This window comes from Elephas maximus, chromosome 2 (genome assembly GCF_024166365.1).
Source record: "Elephas maximus indicus isolate mEleMax1 chromosome 2, mEleMax1 primary haplotype, whole genome shotgun sequence".
NCBI lineage: Eukaryota > Metazoa > Chordata > Mammalia > Proboscidea > Elephantidae > Elephas > Elephas maximus.
Window position 1 is genome coordinate 136,023,307 of NC_064820.1, and position 16,614 is coordinate 136,039,920.

Consider the following 16,614-nt stretch of genomic DNA (forward strand, 5'->3'; position numbering starts at 1 on the left):
CCTAAGGTAAAGTAGTATTCCAGAGGGTTTTTGTTTTTTTAAGACGGATATTTCTGGCTCCCAAAGGAATAAAGAAAAGAAAATGTAAACCCATTAGCAATGACAGAAAGGCCCTACTTTGAACCCCTATGTTTGTGTGTCATCATCTCTCACAGATCTTCAGTTATTGCACAATGTTCTGCCCTTTTCAATGGCAGGGTTACAAGAATGTATAGTTTAAACTCTGCATTTTGCAAAAGATGCACATTATTTTGGAGTCTGGGAAACTTCAGAATAATTAGATTGTCTTCCGTGTTTTGTCTCATTAGGTAAAGGCATGACTGTTCTAGTTGTTTTTTTGTACCAATACACAGCTTGTGTTTTAATTAAAACAAGAACTAGGCTCGTGACCAGAGGGGACAATCATGAAACAGAAAACCTAGACTGTGTAATAGGTACGTGGCTGGAAAGTAAGAAGTTTTTTAAACTCGGGCATCTTCTTTGTAAACATCTTTTTCAAAAGTAATGTGCATTTTCCTCCTCTTCCCTGCCACTTAACCAGGAGAGAGGCTTAAGGGCTGTCAGAGATGGAGCTTTATGGAATCCTAAAAATAAAGGCATGTTTATGGGAGGCTACATTTTACGCCAGTGAATTATCAAGTTGAAAATATCTTCATTTTTCAGTTTTAGCATCTGAATAGTCTCCATTTAGCCCTAAAAGCAGCTGCAACATGTATTGTTTCTAGATTACCTTAACAGACTAAGAACAATAACTTCAGTTTTTCTCTTAGTCATCTAGTGCTGCTATAACAGAAATACCGCAAGTGGATGGCTTTAACAAAGAGAAATTTATTTTTTCACAGTCTAATAAGCTAGAAGTACAAATGCAGGGTGTCAGCTCCAGAAGAAGGCTTTCTCTCTCTGTTGGCTCTTTCTCATCAATCTTCCCCTGGATTAGCAGCTTCTCTGCTCAGGAACCTTGGGTCCAAAGGATGCACTCTGCTCCTGGTGCTGCTTTCTTGGTGGCATGAGGTCTCCCCTGCCTGCTTGCTTTCATATTATCTCTTGTAAGATAAAAGGTGGTACAGGCCACACTCCAGGGAAACTCCCTTTACATTGGATCAGGAATGTGACCTTAGTAAGGGTGTTACAATCCCACCCTAATCCTTTTTAACATAAAATTACAATCACAAAATAGAGAACGACCACACAATACTGGGAATTATGACCTAACCAAGTTTACACATATTTTGGGGGGACACAATTCAATCCATGACAATATTTTAAGAGGTAATTTCAGCTTCTTTCCCCATGAAATCATTATGCAAGAACAATACAATTCTGCAATGATTAAGGTTTTGAACCTGGATCAGAACTGAATTTTGATAAAATAATCTACCATGTTGTTATGGATGGAACTGTGTCTCCCCAAAATATGTTTTCGGATGTTAACCCCTATACCCGTGGAGAGGTCTCTGGGTGGTGCAAATGGTTTTTCGACTACTAACCTAAAGGTTGGCAGTTTGAAGCCATCTGGAAGCCCCACAGAAGAAAGGTCTGGAGATTTGCTTCCTTAAAAATTACAGCCAAGAAAGCCTATTGAGCAGTTCTACTCTGTAACACATGGGTTGCCATGAGTCAAAACTGACTAGACGGCAACAGGTTTTTACACCTGTGGATATAATCTAATCTAATTTAATGTAACCAGCTTCCATAATGAAATCTAACATAATGTAATCAATTAATCAGTTGAGGTTATGCTAGGGTAGGGTGGATCCTAACTTAATCACTTACAAGTTGAGGATCACCAAGGAGCCAAGGAATGCTCAGGGCTACCGATAAGGAAGAAATCAACAAGGCTGAGACAGTGATTTAGACTTTTAGCCTCCTAAAGGGTGAGAAAATAAATTTATGTCCTTTAAATCACCCACTTGTGGTATTTCAGTTACAACAGCACTAGGAAACTAAGACACATGTTATAGAGGTTGCTGAAGTAAAGCTTCTTCAGTTTCAAGTGAATTAAAATAGATCAGGGTTTCTCATCCCTGGCACTCCTGACATTTTAGGCCAGACAATTCTTTGTTGTAGGGGATTATCCTGTGTATTATAGGACGTTTAGCAGCATCCCTGGCCCGTTTACACTAGATGCCAGTGGCACCTAACCAGTAATGACAACCAGAAACGTCTCCAGGTATCACCAAACACCTCTGGTGGGGAGGGGAGAAATTATCCCTGATGAAAACCCTTAAAAGAGACTATATGCATCTTGGAAAGACAGTCAAGTGTGGTGGCTAAAAGTGGGTATTTTGGAGTTGGATTGCTACTAACTAGCTGGGTGACTCTAGACAAGTTACTAATATCACTGCTTTAGTTTCCTCATCTGTAAAATGAAACTAATAATACCTCTTTTGTAGGGTTATTGTTAAGGATTAAATGAGATAATGCATATAAATAACAGTTAGCACATTAACTATCCCAAAGTAAGTACTCAATAAATGTTAGCTATTATTATATTTCAATAATTCTAAGTAATTTCATTGTTTTCCTTCTGATTTAAGTTTAAATGCACATTAAAGGTCCAAACAATAAATACTTATTTAAGGAGGGGGGGCTTGGGGGCAGTTATACATGCAATTACAGATGGATATCTTTATTTATGTTCCAGAGTGGTCAAGTGATAGAGCCTTCAACTATTACATAATCCTGCATCTTAATTGAAGCTGTTAAACAGCTTCAATTATTGCTTAACATATTTTATTATCTTTCATGTGAAGATTCCTAATTCATCAAAATGGGCTGCTGCCAGATGACTCTTCTGTAAATACAACTGCTCTGTTGTATTTAAAAAAAAAAAAAAAACTTGACTTTATGCCTGGTGTTTTCCCTAGAGTTCTTTTTTCACTATTGGTCATATAAATATTAGTGTATTATTCATTTAAATAATAACAAAAGCTACCATTTTAAAGAGTAACTTACTGTGTGCCAAGCTAAGTGCATCACGTATATTATTGTTTCACTTAATCCTCAAAACAACCTGAAATGCTAGGTGGGTAACTCAGGGAGGTGAAGTTAAAGTGCCCAAAATCATGCAGCTAACAAATGTCAGAACAAGGTAGGAGCCCAGGTCTGGATTCCTACAAAGTCTATGCTTTTAAAATGCAACTTTACTATCAAAGCTCAGAGATACATCAACCAAACCCAACCCACTGCCACTGAGTCGATTCTGACTCGTAGCGATCCTACAGGACAGAGCAGAACTGCCCTGTAGGGTTTCCAAGGAGTGGTTGGTGGATTTGAACTATCGACATTTTGGTTAGTAGCTGAGCTCTTAATCACTGGACCACCTGGCCTCCCCAAACTCCTAATCAGAACACTTTCCCTTTCTACAAAACCTTCCATCCTATCTCCACTCCCCCCCGTCCCCCCAACCAAAGCTATCATTCACTTTCCCTGCTTTTCCCCACTCTGCTCAATATACTTTGAGGGAAGTGGTCATAAAAGAAGAACAAGTTCTGAACACTTTTAAGTCAAGACTAGTGATAAAAAAGGAACAGACAGACAGACAGACAGACATGGTGGGAGAGAGATCGCTTCACACTGGTTTTACTGAGGCCTAATAAAAATTCTAACCAAAGGGTCGGCAGTTTAAATCCACCAGGCGCTCCTTGGAAACTCTATGGGAACTCGACGGCACTGGGTAATAAATATTATCTGGAAGTTGAACTAGGGAAAAGCTGAATTCACAATTCCCTAGTACAAAGAAAAACTCATCCAAGGTTTTATAAAACAGGTGATTCACCACACTCATCCTAGTAATCCAATTCTTATGCATGACGTGCATTATTTTACTTCAAGGTAAGAAGTAAAATGGAGGAATAAAACTACTGCCAGGGGCATGCTAAAGCAAAGGCATCTGTTTGACATCATTGCCGCAGTGACCCCATGAGCCAGGCCCTTCAACGGAAGATAAGGCAGAAATTGTGATGCTGGAACTCTTGGGAAGAAAAGTAACATGGCTAGCAACGTTCTCACCACATACTCTGTGAGTTAGCCTGGGCTTAAGAGGTCGGCATGCCTGCTGGTGTGGCACGACTTGTGTGTGGCCCAGGATAAGCCCCATGTAGCTCTAAGCCAGGTTCATGTGGACAATCCATTCTGAGCAGCCACAAGTTAACCTGGAAGCAGGAGGATGTTTGTGGATGTTACGGGAAATAAGAGACTCATAAGGCCACAGCATTACAGAATTAAGCAGGACCTCAGAGGTCAGCTGATCCTGTTGTTATCAATGCAGGACTCTCCTTCAAATGGCCAATAAGCATCGAAACTGTGCTTTGATCCCTACAGGGTTTGGAATGATTCCATTATTGTTTATCAATTAATAAACGTCAGCTTGACCATCCTTCAGTCTATGTCCTTGTGAACTCTAGAGTATGCAGGCCGTAGCAGAGTCAGCCATATAAAGGCAATCAACATTCATAGGGTGCCTACTATATGCAGGCACTCTGAAAATTTACTTCAGTGAACAATTTTGATAAGATTCAAAGATATTAAGAAAGGGAGGCTCAGCCAGGTTAAAAGTTTTGCCTACCTGAGTTCACACACAATTAAGCAGGGTTCATTTTTTTGGTCCAGCAGACTCTAAGACCACACAGGATTTCTGCTGTTAATTTTTTAATGTAATTGGAACCGTTTTGGATATACAGACTATAACTGAGGAAGTAGCTAATGTAGCTGAAGGCAGAATACCTGAAAGAATCGCTTGCAAGTAGTAATACTTACAGATACATCATCACTGAAGTCAATTTCATCCAAATCAAGGTATTCAGGGGCTTCCATTATTCTTCTTTGCACATTTTGAGTAAGGGCAAATGCTTATAAATTCCTAGAAAAGAAAAACATTAGATGTTTTATAATAAAAAAAATTATGTATTTATTTAAACAAAATGAGAAAGGTAATTGGGTGTTAGTATTGCCCTTGAGTACATTTCCTCTCTTCAAATGTCCCCACATTGGCTTTCCAGAAACAGTTGGCATGGCTTCCCAGCGAGCACCATGGTCGTGCTTTCCTTGATTTGTGTTTGTGCCTCCTTGCCAGAGGCAGTGACTCACATCAGAATCTTCCCCTATAGTCAACATTAGGATTTACCCTAGCCCACCCAGCACTTCCATACCCTGGGTCAAAGTGGAGGCTTTGGGGATGAAAAGCCAGGCTGCAAAATTTTGGAAAACCATACTGAAGGAACCACCCTGAACACATCCTTAGATACAGTGCATGGAGTGATGGATACTGGATCTCCACAATAATAATACAAGACAAAACAGATACCAACTAACTAAGAGTAATGGATATTCCTGAATTTATAGTACAACCTCCAGGTCACCTCTCAAAAAAAAAAAAAAAAAAAAGATCTAAGCCCAGATTTAAACCACAGAGTTACTACATTGCCCTCTGTTCTAACAGCTTTGCTTCAGAGTCCCCGGCTGTGCCAGAGTGACCTGAGCAGCCCCGAGATTATCCTCAGTCAGCACATGCCTCGGGGCTGCTTGAGGCAATCCTTTAAATCTGTCAGGGTAAGATGCATCACTTCCCAGTTCATTTTCCCATCACTTATCATCATCACTATCGGCAGTGGCAGTGGCACCTATAGGCGTCAAGAACAGAAATATAGATCTCCTGGCCGTGCCTTGGTGTGCAGTTATCTTCTGCAGAGTCAACTCTCAGATATTGAAATATGGTTCCATTTCCCAAAACTTGTCTTTCTTATTATAAAAATTGTCTTATGTACTCTGATTTGATCATCTGAAATAATTCCTCTCCCCGTCTCTTTCAGTTCTCTTATCCATGTGCACCTTGCTGAACGGTAAGGAGTACATTACTGGCAAGCGGACATAAATTTAGGTTGGTGAAAATGGACTTAGCAATGTAAGATTGAGAGTGAAAAATACATAAATTTAAAAGGAAAACCTTGCTTTAAAAGCATTGCTTTTTCATTTTGAATTGTTCCTTGTTTTTTTTGAAGCCACGCAAATGGTATAATGACAATAAATGAAAAAACCATTTGCAATCCCACATCGCAAACTCATCAGCTCGTTAAATTTTCTGCATTTCCTCTCATTCTCTTTCCATCTGCATACACCATTTTTATATATTTTTAGTGGATACAGAGAAGATCCAAGAAAAGATTAGGATACCACTACCACGCTCAAATGAGACTGTCCATTTAGAATAAGTATGAAAAGTTCTGAAATCATAGTAAAGCTTATAATAAAAAGAAAACCAATTTGTATTTGTAAAAAATATATAAAGCCAGAAGTTTTACTATTTATTTATTGTTGTTGCTAGGTGCTATCAAGTCAGCTTCAATTCATGGCAACTCCATGTGCGACAGAATAGAAATGTTGCCCAGTCCGGTATCATCTTCAAGATCACTGGTACACTCAAGTCCACTGTTGTAGACTCTGTATTTTGAGCACCTTCCAACCTAGAGGGGTCATCTTCCAGCACAATGTTGGACAATATTAAGTTGTGACCCATAGGGTTTTCATTGGCTCATTTTGGGAAGCAGATCTTAGGGTCCTTCTTCCTAGTCTGTCTTAGTCTGGAAGTTCTGCTGAAACCTATCCTCCTTAAGTGACCCTGCTGGTATGTGAAACACCAGTGGCACAGCTTCCAGCATCACAGCAACACACAAGCCACCACAGTACAACAAACTGACAGACGGGTGATGCTTTATTATTTATAGAAATCTAAAAATAGATTCTTAAGCAAAGCTCTTATGTATAAAAATACATCACTTTTCTTCTAATCCTCACAGAGCTTTTCAGGGGAAAACACATACACTCATACTTGCAAATTACTCAAAATAACTTTCTCTTCCACTCTGATGTTGTCTGAGACAATCCAGACTCTTTGGATTCCAGCCTGTCAGCTAACAGACTTTCTTCCAATCCAATTTCTCGTCACTAAATCTGTATTCCACAATGAATTGTTGATTACAGACTCCACCCTCATGGCCTTGATGAACACAGTGATGAAGCTGGGTGTCAGGAGGTGGTACAGACAAACATAATGTCATCAGACACACAGAAATAAAGGGAGATGAAATAGAAAAACATGCATCAAAGCTGGGGACCCAGTGGATCTTTAAATATATAGAAATACAAGGTTAAATACAAAATATGGATGAACATGCCTTAACCAAGTGAATTAACGAATATTCACTGAGTCCCTGTTTGAGGTGTTCTGACAATCTGGGAGCAGTGTCTACTTGAGTTTAGCCATTCTAATGGAACATATCTGCTGGATAATATAAAATGTGACATTAAAGCAGAACATCTTTATATTTGGCTTTGGTAGTGAGATTGTTTATTCTATATTTTAGAAGAGTTACAACAGTTTCAGCTCATTACATGAAGAACTGGGCTACTGTTCACATTTGTATCTCAATGGGTTGGAAAGCCCAGCCCCAGACTTGGATTTAGGGGTTCAAGGCAACCCACATTCTCCTTTACTTCCTAACAGGAAGTCATATCCTTTTCGAGTTTTCAAGATGCCTTACTCTGTCTATGATCCAATTCCTTTTGTCTGGTTTTAGTGCTTCTCTCTTTCCAAGTGTTATTTTGAGGGCATTAGATTCAACTCAATGTGTAGAAATCCCTGGGGCTCACCAATCCTGGCCACATTCCTTCTCAACATTAGCTGTTTCTTTACATTCTAATGTGAGTTCCCAATGTCCTAGTTGTCGTTACAATGCCTCCCCCCTTCTCTTCTGCCCTTCCACTGGGCATCTGGGCACCCTTAGGCACTCCCTTTTGAGGAACCACGGATGAGATAGGAAGGGATGAGGTCAGGTTACAACAGCTGCTGTAAATAATAAAATATGATAAGGAAACTAAGCTGGACTGTGGTTGCCCTTGTCCTGCTCTTCTGACACCTTCTGTCCCATGCACCAGTCCACAATGGAATTGACGGGCCCCTTTTTTTTTTTTTTTTTGAGACCAGCAACACATGTGCTCTAACCGAATGCACAGCCATACTGGGCCCAGACCGGAGGCCCTAGAGCCGAATCTGGCCCACAGATGTGATTTGTTTGGCCCTAGTGGTGTTTAAAACAAACTAACTGAATCAGATGCCAACTTGTAGACCTTGGGTGATGTCACATAAAATTCTGGGTTTCTGGCTTTGCTTTGAAAATATCTGAGACCTTGGCAACACAGGCCCACATCCCCCATGGCAACAACTGTCTACAGCCGCACAGCAGCTGCTCCTACCTGCATATGAAACATGTTCTCGCCTCCCAGCCTGCTTTACTCATTGCCGTATCTTGTCTGGCCTTGGGAGCATTTGAATGTTTGCGCCTTTAAAAGAATCTAGTATAATACAGTAAGTACCAACCCCCTTTTTTCCTGGTGCCTCCTGCCAAATAATGTTTACTTCACTGAGCAGAATTCATACTCACAGAGTGTTTTAAATTCTGATACCACAACAGCAACAAAAGAAAATTCCTTACAGATAAACTGTCCGCATGTTACAAATCTGTGCTTTCACAGTGCCTTCATTTTATCTCTTAGTACTAGAAAAACAGAACCTTCACAAACACCATAAAATGTTACAAGATGGGGATTAGGTTTCTCTCACTTTAGAACTGCAGGAAGGAAAGGTTCTTGCTTTGCTGTGATTGGTACTGTCGATTTACATGGTGCCATTTCACTGTTGTGACTAGACAGGAAAGGGAGGAAGCTTGCCAAGTGCAAGCCCAGAAAATGACCCGAAGCCATCCGCTATCCAGCCCAGGTCTGCAGCTTGGGGCAAGAGGGCCAGGTCAAGAAAAATGGATTCAGGTCCAAGTGAAAAATGTTTTTCAGGCTCTCCAAAATGGCAGTCCAGCTTAAAATCCTTTACATGAGATTTTTATTGCTACGCATCAGAGCTGGTGGTAGGCAGCCATTTCTAGATATGTACTGCACTCCCCTCTCCATCAGCCCTGACCAGACAAGCTGCAGTCACTTGTCCCAGTGACTACAGAGTGTTACCAGGCCTCTCTGAAGTCTTCTGAGCAGGGCTCTGAACTGGTCCGAACGCTTGCTGAGAATTTGCATTTCTACCCCAGATATACTGAATTAGAATCTATATTTTAACAAGATCCCCAGGTGATTCTGTGTATAATAAATTTTGAGAGCCATTGCTCTCCTAGTGCCTCTCAGAATTGATCCCTAAACCAGAATCATTAGCATCGCCTGGGAACTTGTCAGATACACAGCATCTCAGCAGGGGTTCGAACCAGACCAAACCTGCTTCTGAGGCCTTCTTTTGTATCCACCCCCTTCCCTGTCCTATCACACACTTCTCACAAGTCTGTTCACCTTAAGTATTGTTAACTGACTGAAATAATCCCATTTCAAGCTCAACTGGGCTTTTAATTTCTCTCCATTGACACCGGCTTAGGCAGGTATGTGTAAAGATTTTTTGAGGCGGGGGGCAAGTGAAGGTAGAGGCAGGGCAGGAGGTGAGAGAGTAAAGGAGTTAGGAAACATTTTCCAATGATTCTGTTCCCCCAATTTGACAGAAAAATTTATAGGGAGGGAAAGAAGAAAAAAATGTTAAGAACTTGGGACAAAACTAGGTTGCTGGAAACTGTGTGCAGTGTGAAGCTGTGGTGACACACCGGCCCCTTCTTTTGATGGGTGCAAGGTGCTAGGAGAAATCTTAAACTCCTGAGGAGATAAATAACGAGCACCAACTATACGCAATCCTTGTAAGATGTTCCCAATTCTCAGATTTTTGACAAATTTTCAAGAACAGAAGTGCCTCCAGGGCCTCTTAAAGTGTGTGTGAGGGTCTCGCACCCCTCTGGGTCTATCAACACTATGTCACCTTCTCATGAATAACATCAGGGACTGCACAGCTGCTTCCTTCTAGGGAAAATTCAATGTGAGAAACTGCTTGAAGTAACTAGGAGTTGAATCTGATGATAAAATGTAGGCAAGCAGCTTTTAAACTAGCCCTCCCCTTCCCCCCACTGCAAAAACAAAACAAAAAACTGATTTTTCAGGTGATATTTTTTAGTTATGACTTAAAAGCTGACTCTGAAAATTATTTTAAATGAAGACTTCCAAAAATGTTTTAGGTAATGGCAGCATCCCTGGAAAAAGCTTAGAGTGGCCAACATGGTTTCTTTGAGAAGCTACACTCATTTTAATGTATACATTCTGAGGTCTTGGCTCATAAAAGGCTCACTGATTTGTGACTATAGTCACATATCACACAAATTGCTCTACCAAAATTCTTTTCAAAACGCATTGCCTCACTCCATTTTACAAGGAGTCAGCATGGACTCATTTTGAAGGCTCAAGTTACATGGATTTCTCCTTTTCTGCCAAAGTCACTATTGCTACATTTACCAGTATACTATGAGGTCTGGTGACTAAAAATAAGTTTGGGCTTGTCAAAATAAATGAGCAAAGTAGATCTGGTGATTAGATAACTTTAATCAATTTGCATTATAACATTTCTTTACTCTTTAATCCACCAATGCCTGGAACAACACAGCAGCTACACACACACACACACACACACACACACACACACACACACACACACACACCCCCCTACCAAACGTGTAGTGGGATAAATTTTCAATTTTAAAACCTGGACATTGATACTGGACTTACTTTCTTCACTATAATGAGAGCTCCAAATAAATAAATAAACAACAACAAAAAAAATCACAAACTTAAGTACTTGGTGGAAAAAAACATGGAATATATGAAATGCTGTCCCCATTTGGCTCAGTAGCTGGCCTGGCAAGGAAGCAACTCATTCCAAATGTTGGATTCAGTTTCTTTCACTCTTTGATTCAACGGTGGCCAGAAGCATGGCAGTCACTAAATGCTTAGTCCTGAAGCAGAAAAATGATAGCGGCAAGAAATTCCTACTGGAAAAGGCAACTGAAGGAGAGCCAAGAAGCACAGATGAGGAGGGAAGGGGAAAGCACAAGCCCTGTAGGTATCATCCACTTCTTCATTTACTGACTATCCCCCAGGGTACTGCCAGATAAGACCAATACCACTATGGCCAGTATGGAGTGACCAGTGCAAGGGGAGACAGACAAAAAAACAGGCCATTACAATACAATGTGGTTCCTGCTGAGACAAATAAATGTATGGGAGCCTGAGACACCTAACCTAAATCTTGAAGATGAGAGAATTCTGACTGGAAAAAAATGAGGTCTAAACTGAAAGCTGAAGGATGAGGAGAATTACCCAGGGAATAAAAGATGAGAGAGTTGTGCAGGTGGGGAAGATTGTTCCAGGAAGTGGTTCCAGCATGGGCAAAGGCCTGGAGGTGAGAACACTGAAGCAGAATTTCCAGAAAGACAGATAAAATTGCTTCAGCACCTACTGCCATATTTTGCTTCTATCAAGGGACTCCTTGGATGAGGCCAGTGTGCGATGAGAAGCAGGGGGTAGTCACAGGAGTATTTCCAAAGCCAGAGTATAAACAGAGCACATCTTCCTGGAATATCACATTTTCTGGTATGTTTGGAGAAAACGCCAAGTGAATGCTTAATGTCAAATATGAAGTTTCAATGTAGTATACTGAGCCTGCTCCAGCTCCTGGGGAGTGGGTACTGCATTTCTTCCCCCTACCCTGAGGGGAACTTACAGGGAAAAACTTGTGAAGCAAAACTTTGTGCCAGAGTATGGGCCCAGGTACTCTACATACACTCTCTCTTACTTTGTCTCACAAAGATCTTTATACTCCCCTTTGTGAAGATATGGAATCCAAGACTCAGAAAGGTTCTGTAATTGCCTCACAGACACACAGCCAGAGCTTCTGACTTCTAAGTCATATTTCTCTCCTTTATTTCAGCTTGCCAAGACTGCAATAGTAAAGTAACACTGCATCTGTATCAAACATTTTATTTTTTCAAATCACCTTTAATATTCTGATCCATTTATTACATTTATTCATTACAGCTCTGTGAGGGAGGCAGAGGGTGTGTGTGGTGATTTGCAATAATACTCTTCCTATTTTATAGATGGCAAAACTCAGAAACATTTTTACCACAGTTATGTACTACTAAGGAGTGGGCATGTTTCCTGCAAATGAGCCCAGGGCTCTTCGGATCTGCCACTGGACTGATCTGAAGCATGGGCATATCTTGGAACCATCTAGGTCAGAATTTCATAGATACCCTCAGCCCCAAATCATATTGTTTGGGGTGTTCACAAACCATAACCCAAATGAATTTTCCTTTCTTCTTTCAAGCAGAGTCTAAACAAAAATGTCAGCCATGATCATCATCATTAAGGAAAAAGGCAGAGACCTTTTGGTACCTAACACACCTTACCAGTAGATACATGTGAACTGTCTATATAACATTATATTCTATATCCAGTTGGTTGAACATTTGCACTTCATCTTCAGAGAAAATGGGTTATGACCAGCTTTCCTTATGTCTTATGAAAAAGGAATGCAAGATAACACTGTACTAATAAACCTCATTCTAGAGATCAAGACTGCTGTGACAAATTCCTATAAAGACTGGTCTTTTTATAGTTTAAATGTGTAGTTTAAAATACTTGCAGATGATTTGTGGGCCATTCCATTATTTTGAAAAACATTCATATACTGAGAATAAAGCAATTTATACCTGAACTTTAGAGTTGAGAAAGATCTTGGTTTTAGGCCTAGGTACACACATACACATTTCATATACTTTTTAATGTGTGCGTATGTGTGTGTGTGAGAGAGAGACAGAGAGGGAGATTTAAAATGAGTTTAACATTTAAAATTTTTTTTGTAAGTATAGGGAGGAAAGAATGCTTGTTCACAGTAGCTGTGAAAGATAGGATAAGAGAATGTACAGTAAAAAAAATATACACAAACACATACAAAACAAAAGAAAAAATATATTTTGTTCTATCCTGGGTGTCACATCTTTGGAAGGCTGCAGGCAAACTGGAATATACCAAAAAAGAGTAAGGAGGCCAAGACAGTGGCTGGAAAGCGCTAAGTGATGAGTCACGGCTATAGGACTATCTAACTTGGAGAAGAGAACAGCTGTCTCTAAAAATGTGAAGAGACATCAGGTTAAAGAAGGATTTGACTTCAATAAACTAGGAGGAAGTTTCAGGAGCACAAATTTCATCAAACATCCTAATAATGACATTCTGAATAAGCTCCAATGGAACTGGCTGCTTTATGATATCACAACCCTAATAAGAATTTGTTCAAATAGAGGTTTGGGGGATCTTCTGCCAGGAAGAGGAGAATCCTGCATCGGGAAGAAGGAAGAGATGACCTCCTAATTCAAAGATTATGTGCAATTGAGAACCCATTGCCATTGAGTCAATTCCAACTCACAGTGACCCTACAGGACAGGGTAAAACTGCCCCACAGGGTTTCCAAGGAGTGGCTGGTGGATTCAGACCGCACCACCAGGACTCCATGCAATCAAGGAGGCACTGGGAAATGTCCTTGGCCACAATCCAGGATCTTGGGACAATTCCTGGCCAAGTTTTACTCCTCTTCAAATTGCTACCATGACAATCTCTGTGGAACTTCCCTTATCCTCTTTCATCTGCTAACCTTTCACCTAAAGTTGAATGATATCATGGGGGCTAAGGGAGAGGAAAAGGAGAAAGTAAGAGAGTTAAAGTAAGAACAGTATATATAAAAAGAGAGCGAACTGGAATGTAGCTCATTCGGTAAGAATGTAATTTACTCTCTCTCATAGACTAAAACTTACCAATTCCAGAAGGACAAACACTATAGCCTAATAAGGCCCCAATAAAAAAAAAGAACATATCTGGGAAGGAAAAGGAAATATTTCTAACACTGGAAAGTTGAGAATGGGCCTAAGCCAACTATGTTTTGTACCGGCTTCTGGAAAGGAACTATGGAATAATTTGGGAACCGGATCCCTTGCTCAGTTATGTGCAGGAATCTATCCAAATCCGAGTTTGAAAATGTCTGGCACACCTGAAATGGTCATGCTTTATTCTTGATTTTTGCAAAGATCTGGTAATATCTACAGTGGATTTGTTTGGACATTATTACTGAAAACGTATGGAACACAGATGACACAACCTTGATTCCCAGTTTAGAAACAAGTAGACAGGATAGCAATATGCGTGGATAGCATTAAAGACTACATCAGGAGTCAGTTATCCTGGCTTCTCTCTCATACCTCTGGTTGTTCATCAGGGTTAAACTTTGGAGCAACTCTAGATTAGTGGTTCTCAAATTTTAGTATGCATGACAATCAGCCAGAAGGTTTGTCACAACACAGACTGCTGGGTCCAACCTCCAGAGTTTCTAATTCAATCCTCTGGGTTGGGATTGGGAATCTGCATTTCTAACAAATTCCCAGGTGATGCTGATCCTGCTGGTCGCAGAGCCACACTTTGAGAACCACTATCGAAGAAGATCAATGGCTATTCTCAGCCCCATCTACATCTGCATTTAATTAAAAGATGGTGACCTCTTTGCCACATCCCCTATTTCCCCAGATGTTAACTTCATTATACAGGATCCATGTCTAGGGCCCTTGTGATTAAACTGCCTCAGTAGACTCAACTAAGCATTTCCCATGAAGACCACCCAGAAACCTCAGTTCTTAAGTCTGTGCTTTTTTGGTAAATTCCCTGTGCTATACAAGGGACAGACAATGGCCCACAAAATCCTACAGAATTTAGGCCTTGGTTTACTTTTAAATTTCCTTTCTCCATAGTATTTCATGGCAATGAAGATATTCTAAGTGTCTCCTGTTAATGAGATCCAGGCTTATAATTTTAGAAGCAGTCGTTTCAGAGCAGGAATCTCAATTTAGGAGAATAATGACTATCCATTCACTACACCTGCAGTATAATAAACCCTGGAAGGAAAATTTTAAAAATGCAAGAAGCTAGTAAGAATTAGCTTAAAATGCCTTATATATACAACGTACACACATAAAAAAAAAATTAAAATAATTACTCATGGTATCCAAAGGAGTCCAAATGACTATGCTGGCTAATGGTGAGAAATAAAAATCTGGCCATGTATTTTTAATTAGAATTATAATGTGTTTATTTTTATAAAATCTAAATCTACACATGAAATTATTGTGAAGGTTTTTATCAAGTCTTGCAATGTGTAAATGTATCAATTTAATAACCAAAAGAGGAAATAAATTCCCTAGAAAACGTGTCCTTTTTCAGAACAGTATACAAACATACACACATGTGTATGTGATTAGGCAAGGTTAGTAGGCTAAATGTCACAGTAAACAAATATTTTTACATTTATATACATATACAAAGTATGACTTAGAAAATATTAATTCTTTAATCCAACGATTTTATCTCATCCTGATTTACAAAAGACACTTAGGGTAAGGACAATGAGCAAGACTTAATTCCAGCTTAGATGAGCTACTATTATTCTAAGTGCAAAAACTGAACACTGCATTCCAACAAATGGGTTCCCAATATGCACTGACGCATTTCAAGAAAAAATAAAGGATGAAAACATAAGATTTACTATTAAGTACCTTTTTGGAATTCAGCCAGAAGTGTTATCCTCAGTATTAATAATGTGTTTTTGTTAGCACACCCTGCACAGAGTAAATAGTACATGTTTGTTATGCTGATTTCATCTCCAGACTGATCATTGTTGAGTCACTGTAGCATTTCTATGTCAAAAATCTTGTTATTGTCCTAAATACTAAATGTCATGATTACTATTTTTCTTCAACTTATAATAATTTAGGATTTATACATTTTCTTCTTGCAGTTTGCCTCAGAAGTCTATTTTTGGAGAGGAGTCAATTTTCTAGTCCCACTTTCCAAGTGTTTCGAACTGTCTGTTGATGAGGGCTGTGAAAACTTCAGCTGTACCTGGCAATGGGCGGCAGGGGCAGGGGGGTGTTTTCCAATGATTAAAATCAAGTTATTTTGCCATTAAGCATATGGAGAAAGAGTAACATTTGCAGACTGTACTGTGGATTTTTTCTCTTTGGCACCACAGAAGGACACCAACTTCATTTTGTAATTAACCAGCATAAGCAAGAAAGGACTGAGAGCAGAGAAGCCTGATGAGAGGGCTGTGAGAACAGCTGGAATAAAGACATACACTGCCAAGTCTTTCAAGAAATAGACTAAGATAAAGTGAGAAATCCAAAGTGGAGTTATCAGCAACATTAATAAAATACTGAACTTGGCCCCTCTGAGGATTTCAATTTCTGAATCATCATCTCCAATCCAGATGTCACCATATGTCATCTTCTTTTTTTTCAAAAGGAGAAAAGACATCCAGAAACAGACAAAGACTAAGATGGCTAAAGGAATAATATCAATAAGAGCTAAAAATATTCTCCCATAATAAAACTCTACCTGCTTATTTCCAAAGTCAATTAGGCAATCCATGTAAATTCTTTTAGTAGACAAGGGGTCTGTATCATTTCCTGCATTCAGGTGTTCTGATTTTCTAGCATAAATTAAAACTGGGATGTACACGGCCAAACCAGCCACCCAAAGAGCAGAAACCAATTTCAAGGAATGCTCCTGACGGTCCAGGTTTACAGTCTCCCTCAAGGGGTGGACAATTTGGTAGAGCTTACGGTGGTAGAGCAACGCGAAGTGTAACAT

At 39.8% G+C, this 16,614-nt stretch overlaps 1 protein-coding gene across 3 annotated transcripts in view; it reads right to left on the reverse strand.

The window, feature by feature from the left end:
• Positions 1-16,614, reverse strand: part of SNCAIP (synuclein alpha interacting protein) — a 182,467-nt gene that overhangs the window by 80,125 nt on the left and 85,728 nt on the right. For all 3 annotated transcript variants that reach the window (XM_049873560.1, XM_049873561.1, XM_049873562.1), the window contains exon 2: positions 4,759-4,861. In XM_049873560.1, the coding sequence (XP_049729517.1) occupies positions 4,759-4,815 (57 nt within the window). In that variant the 5' untranslated portion in view covers positions 4,816-4,861. The remainder of the gene's footprint in view (positions 1-4,758; positions 4,862-16,614) is intronic.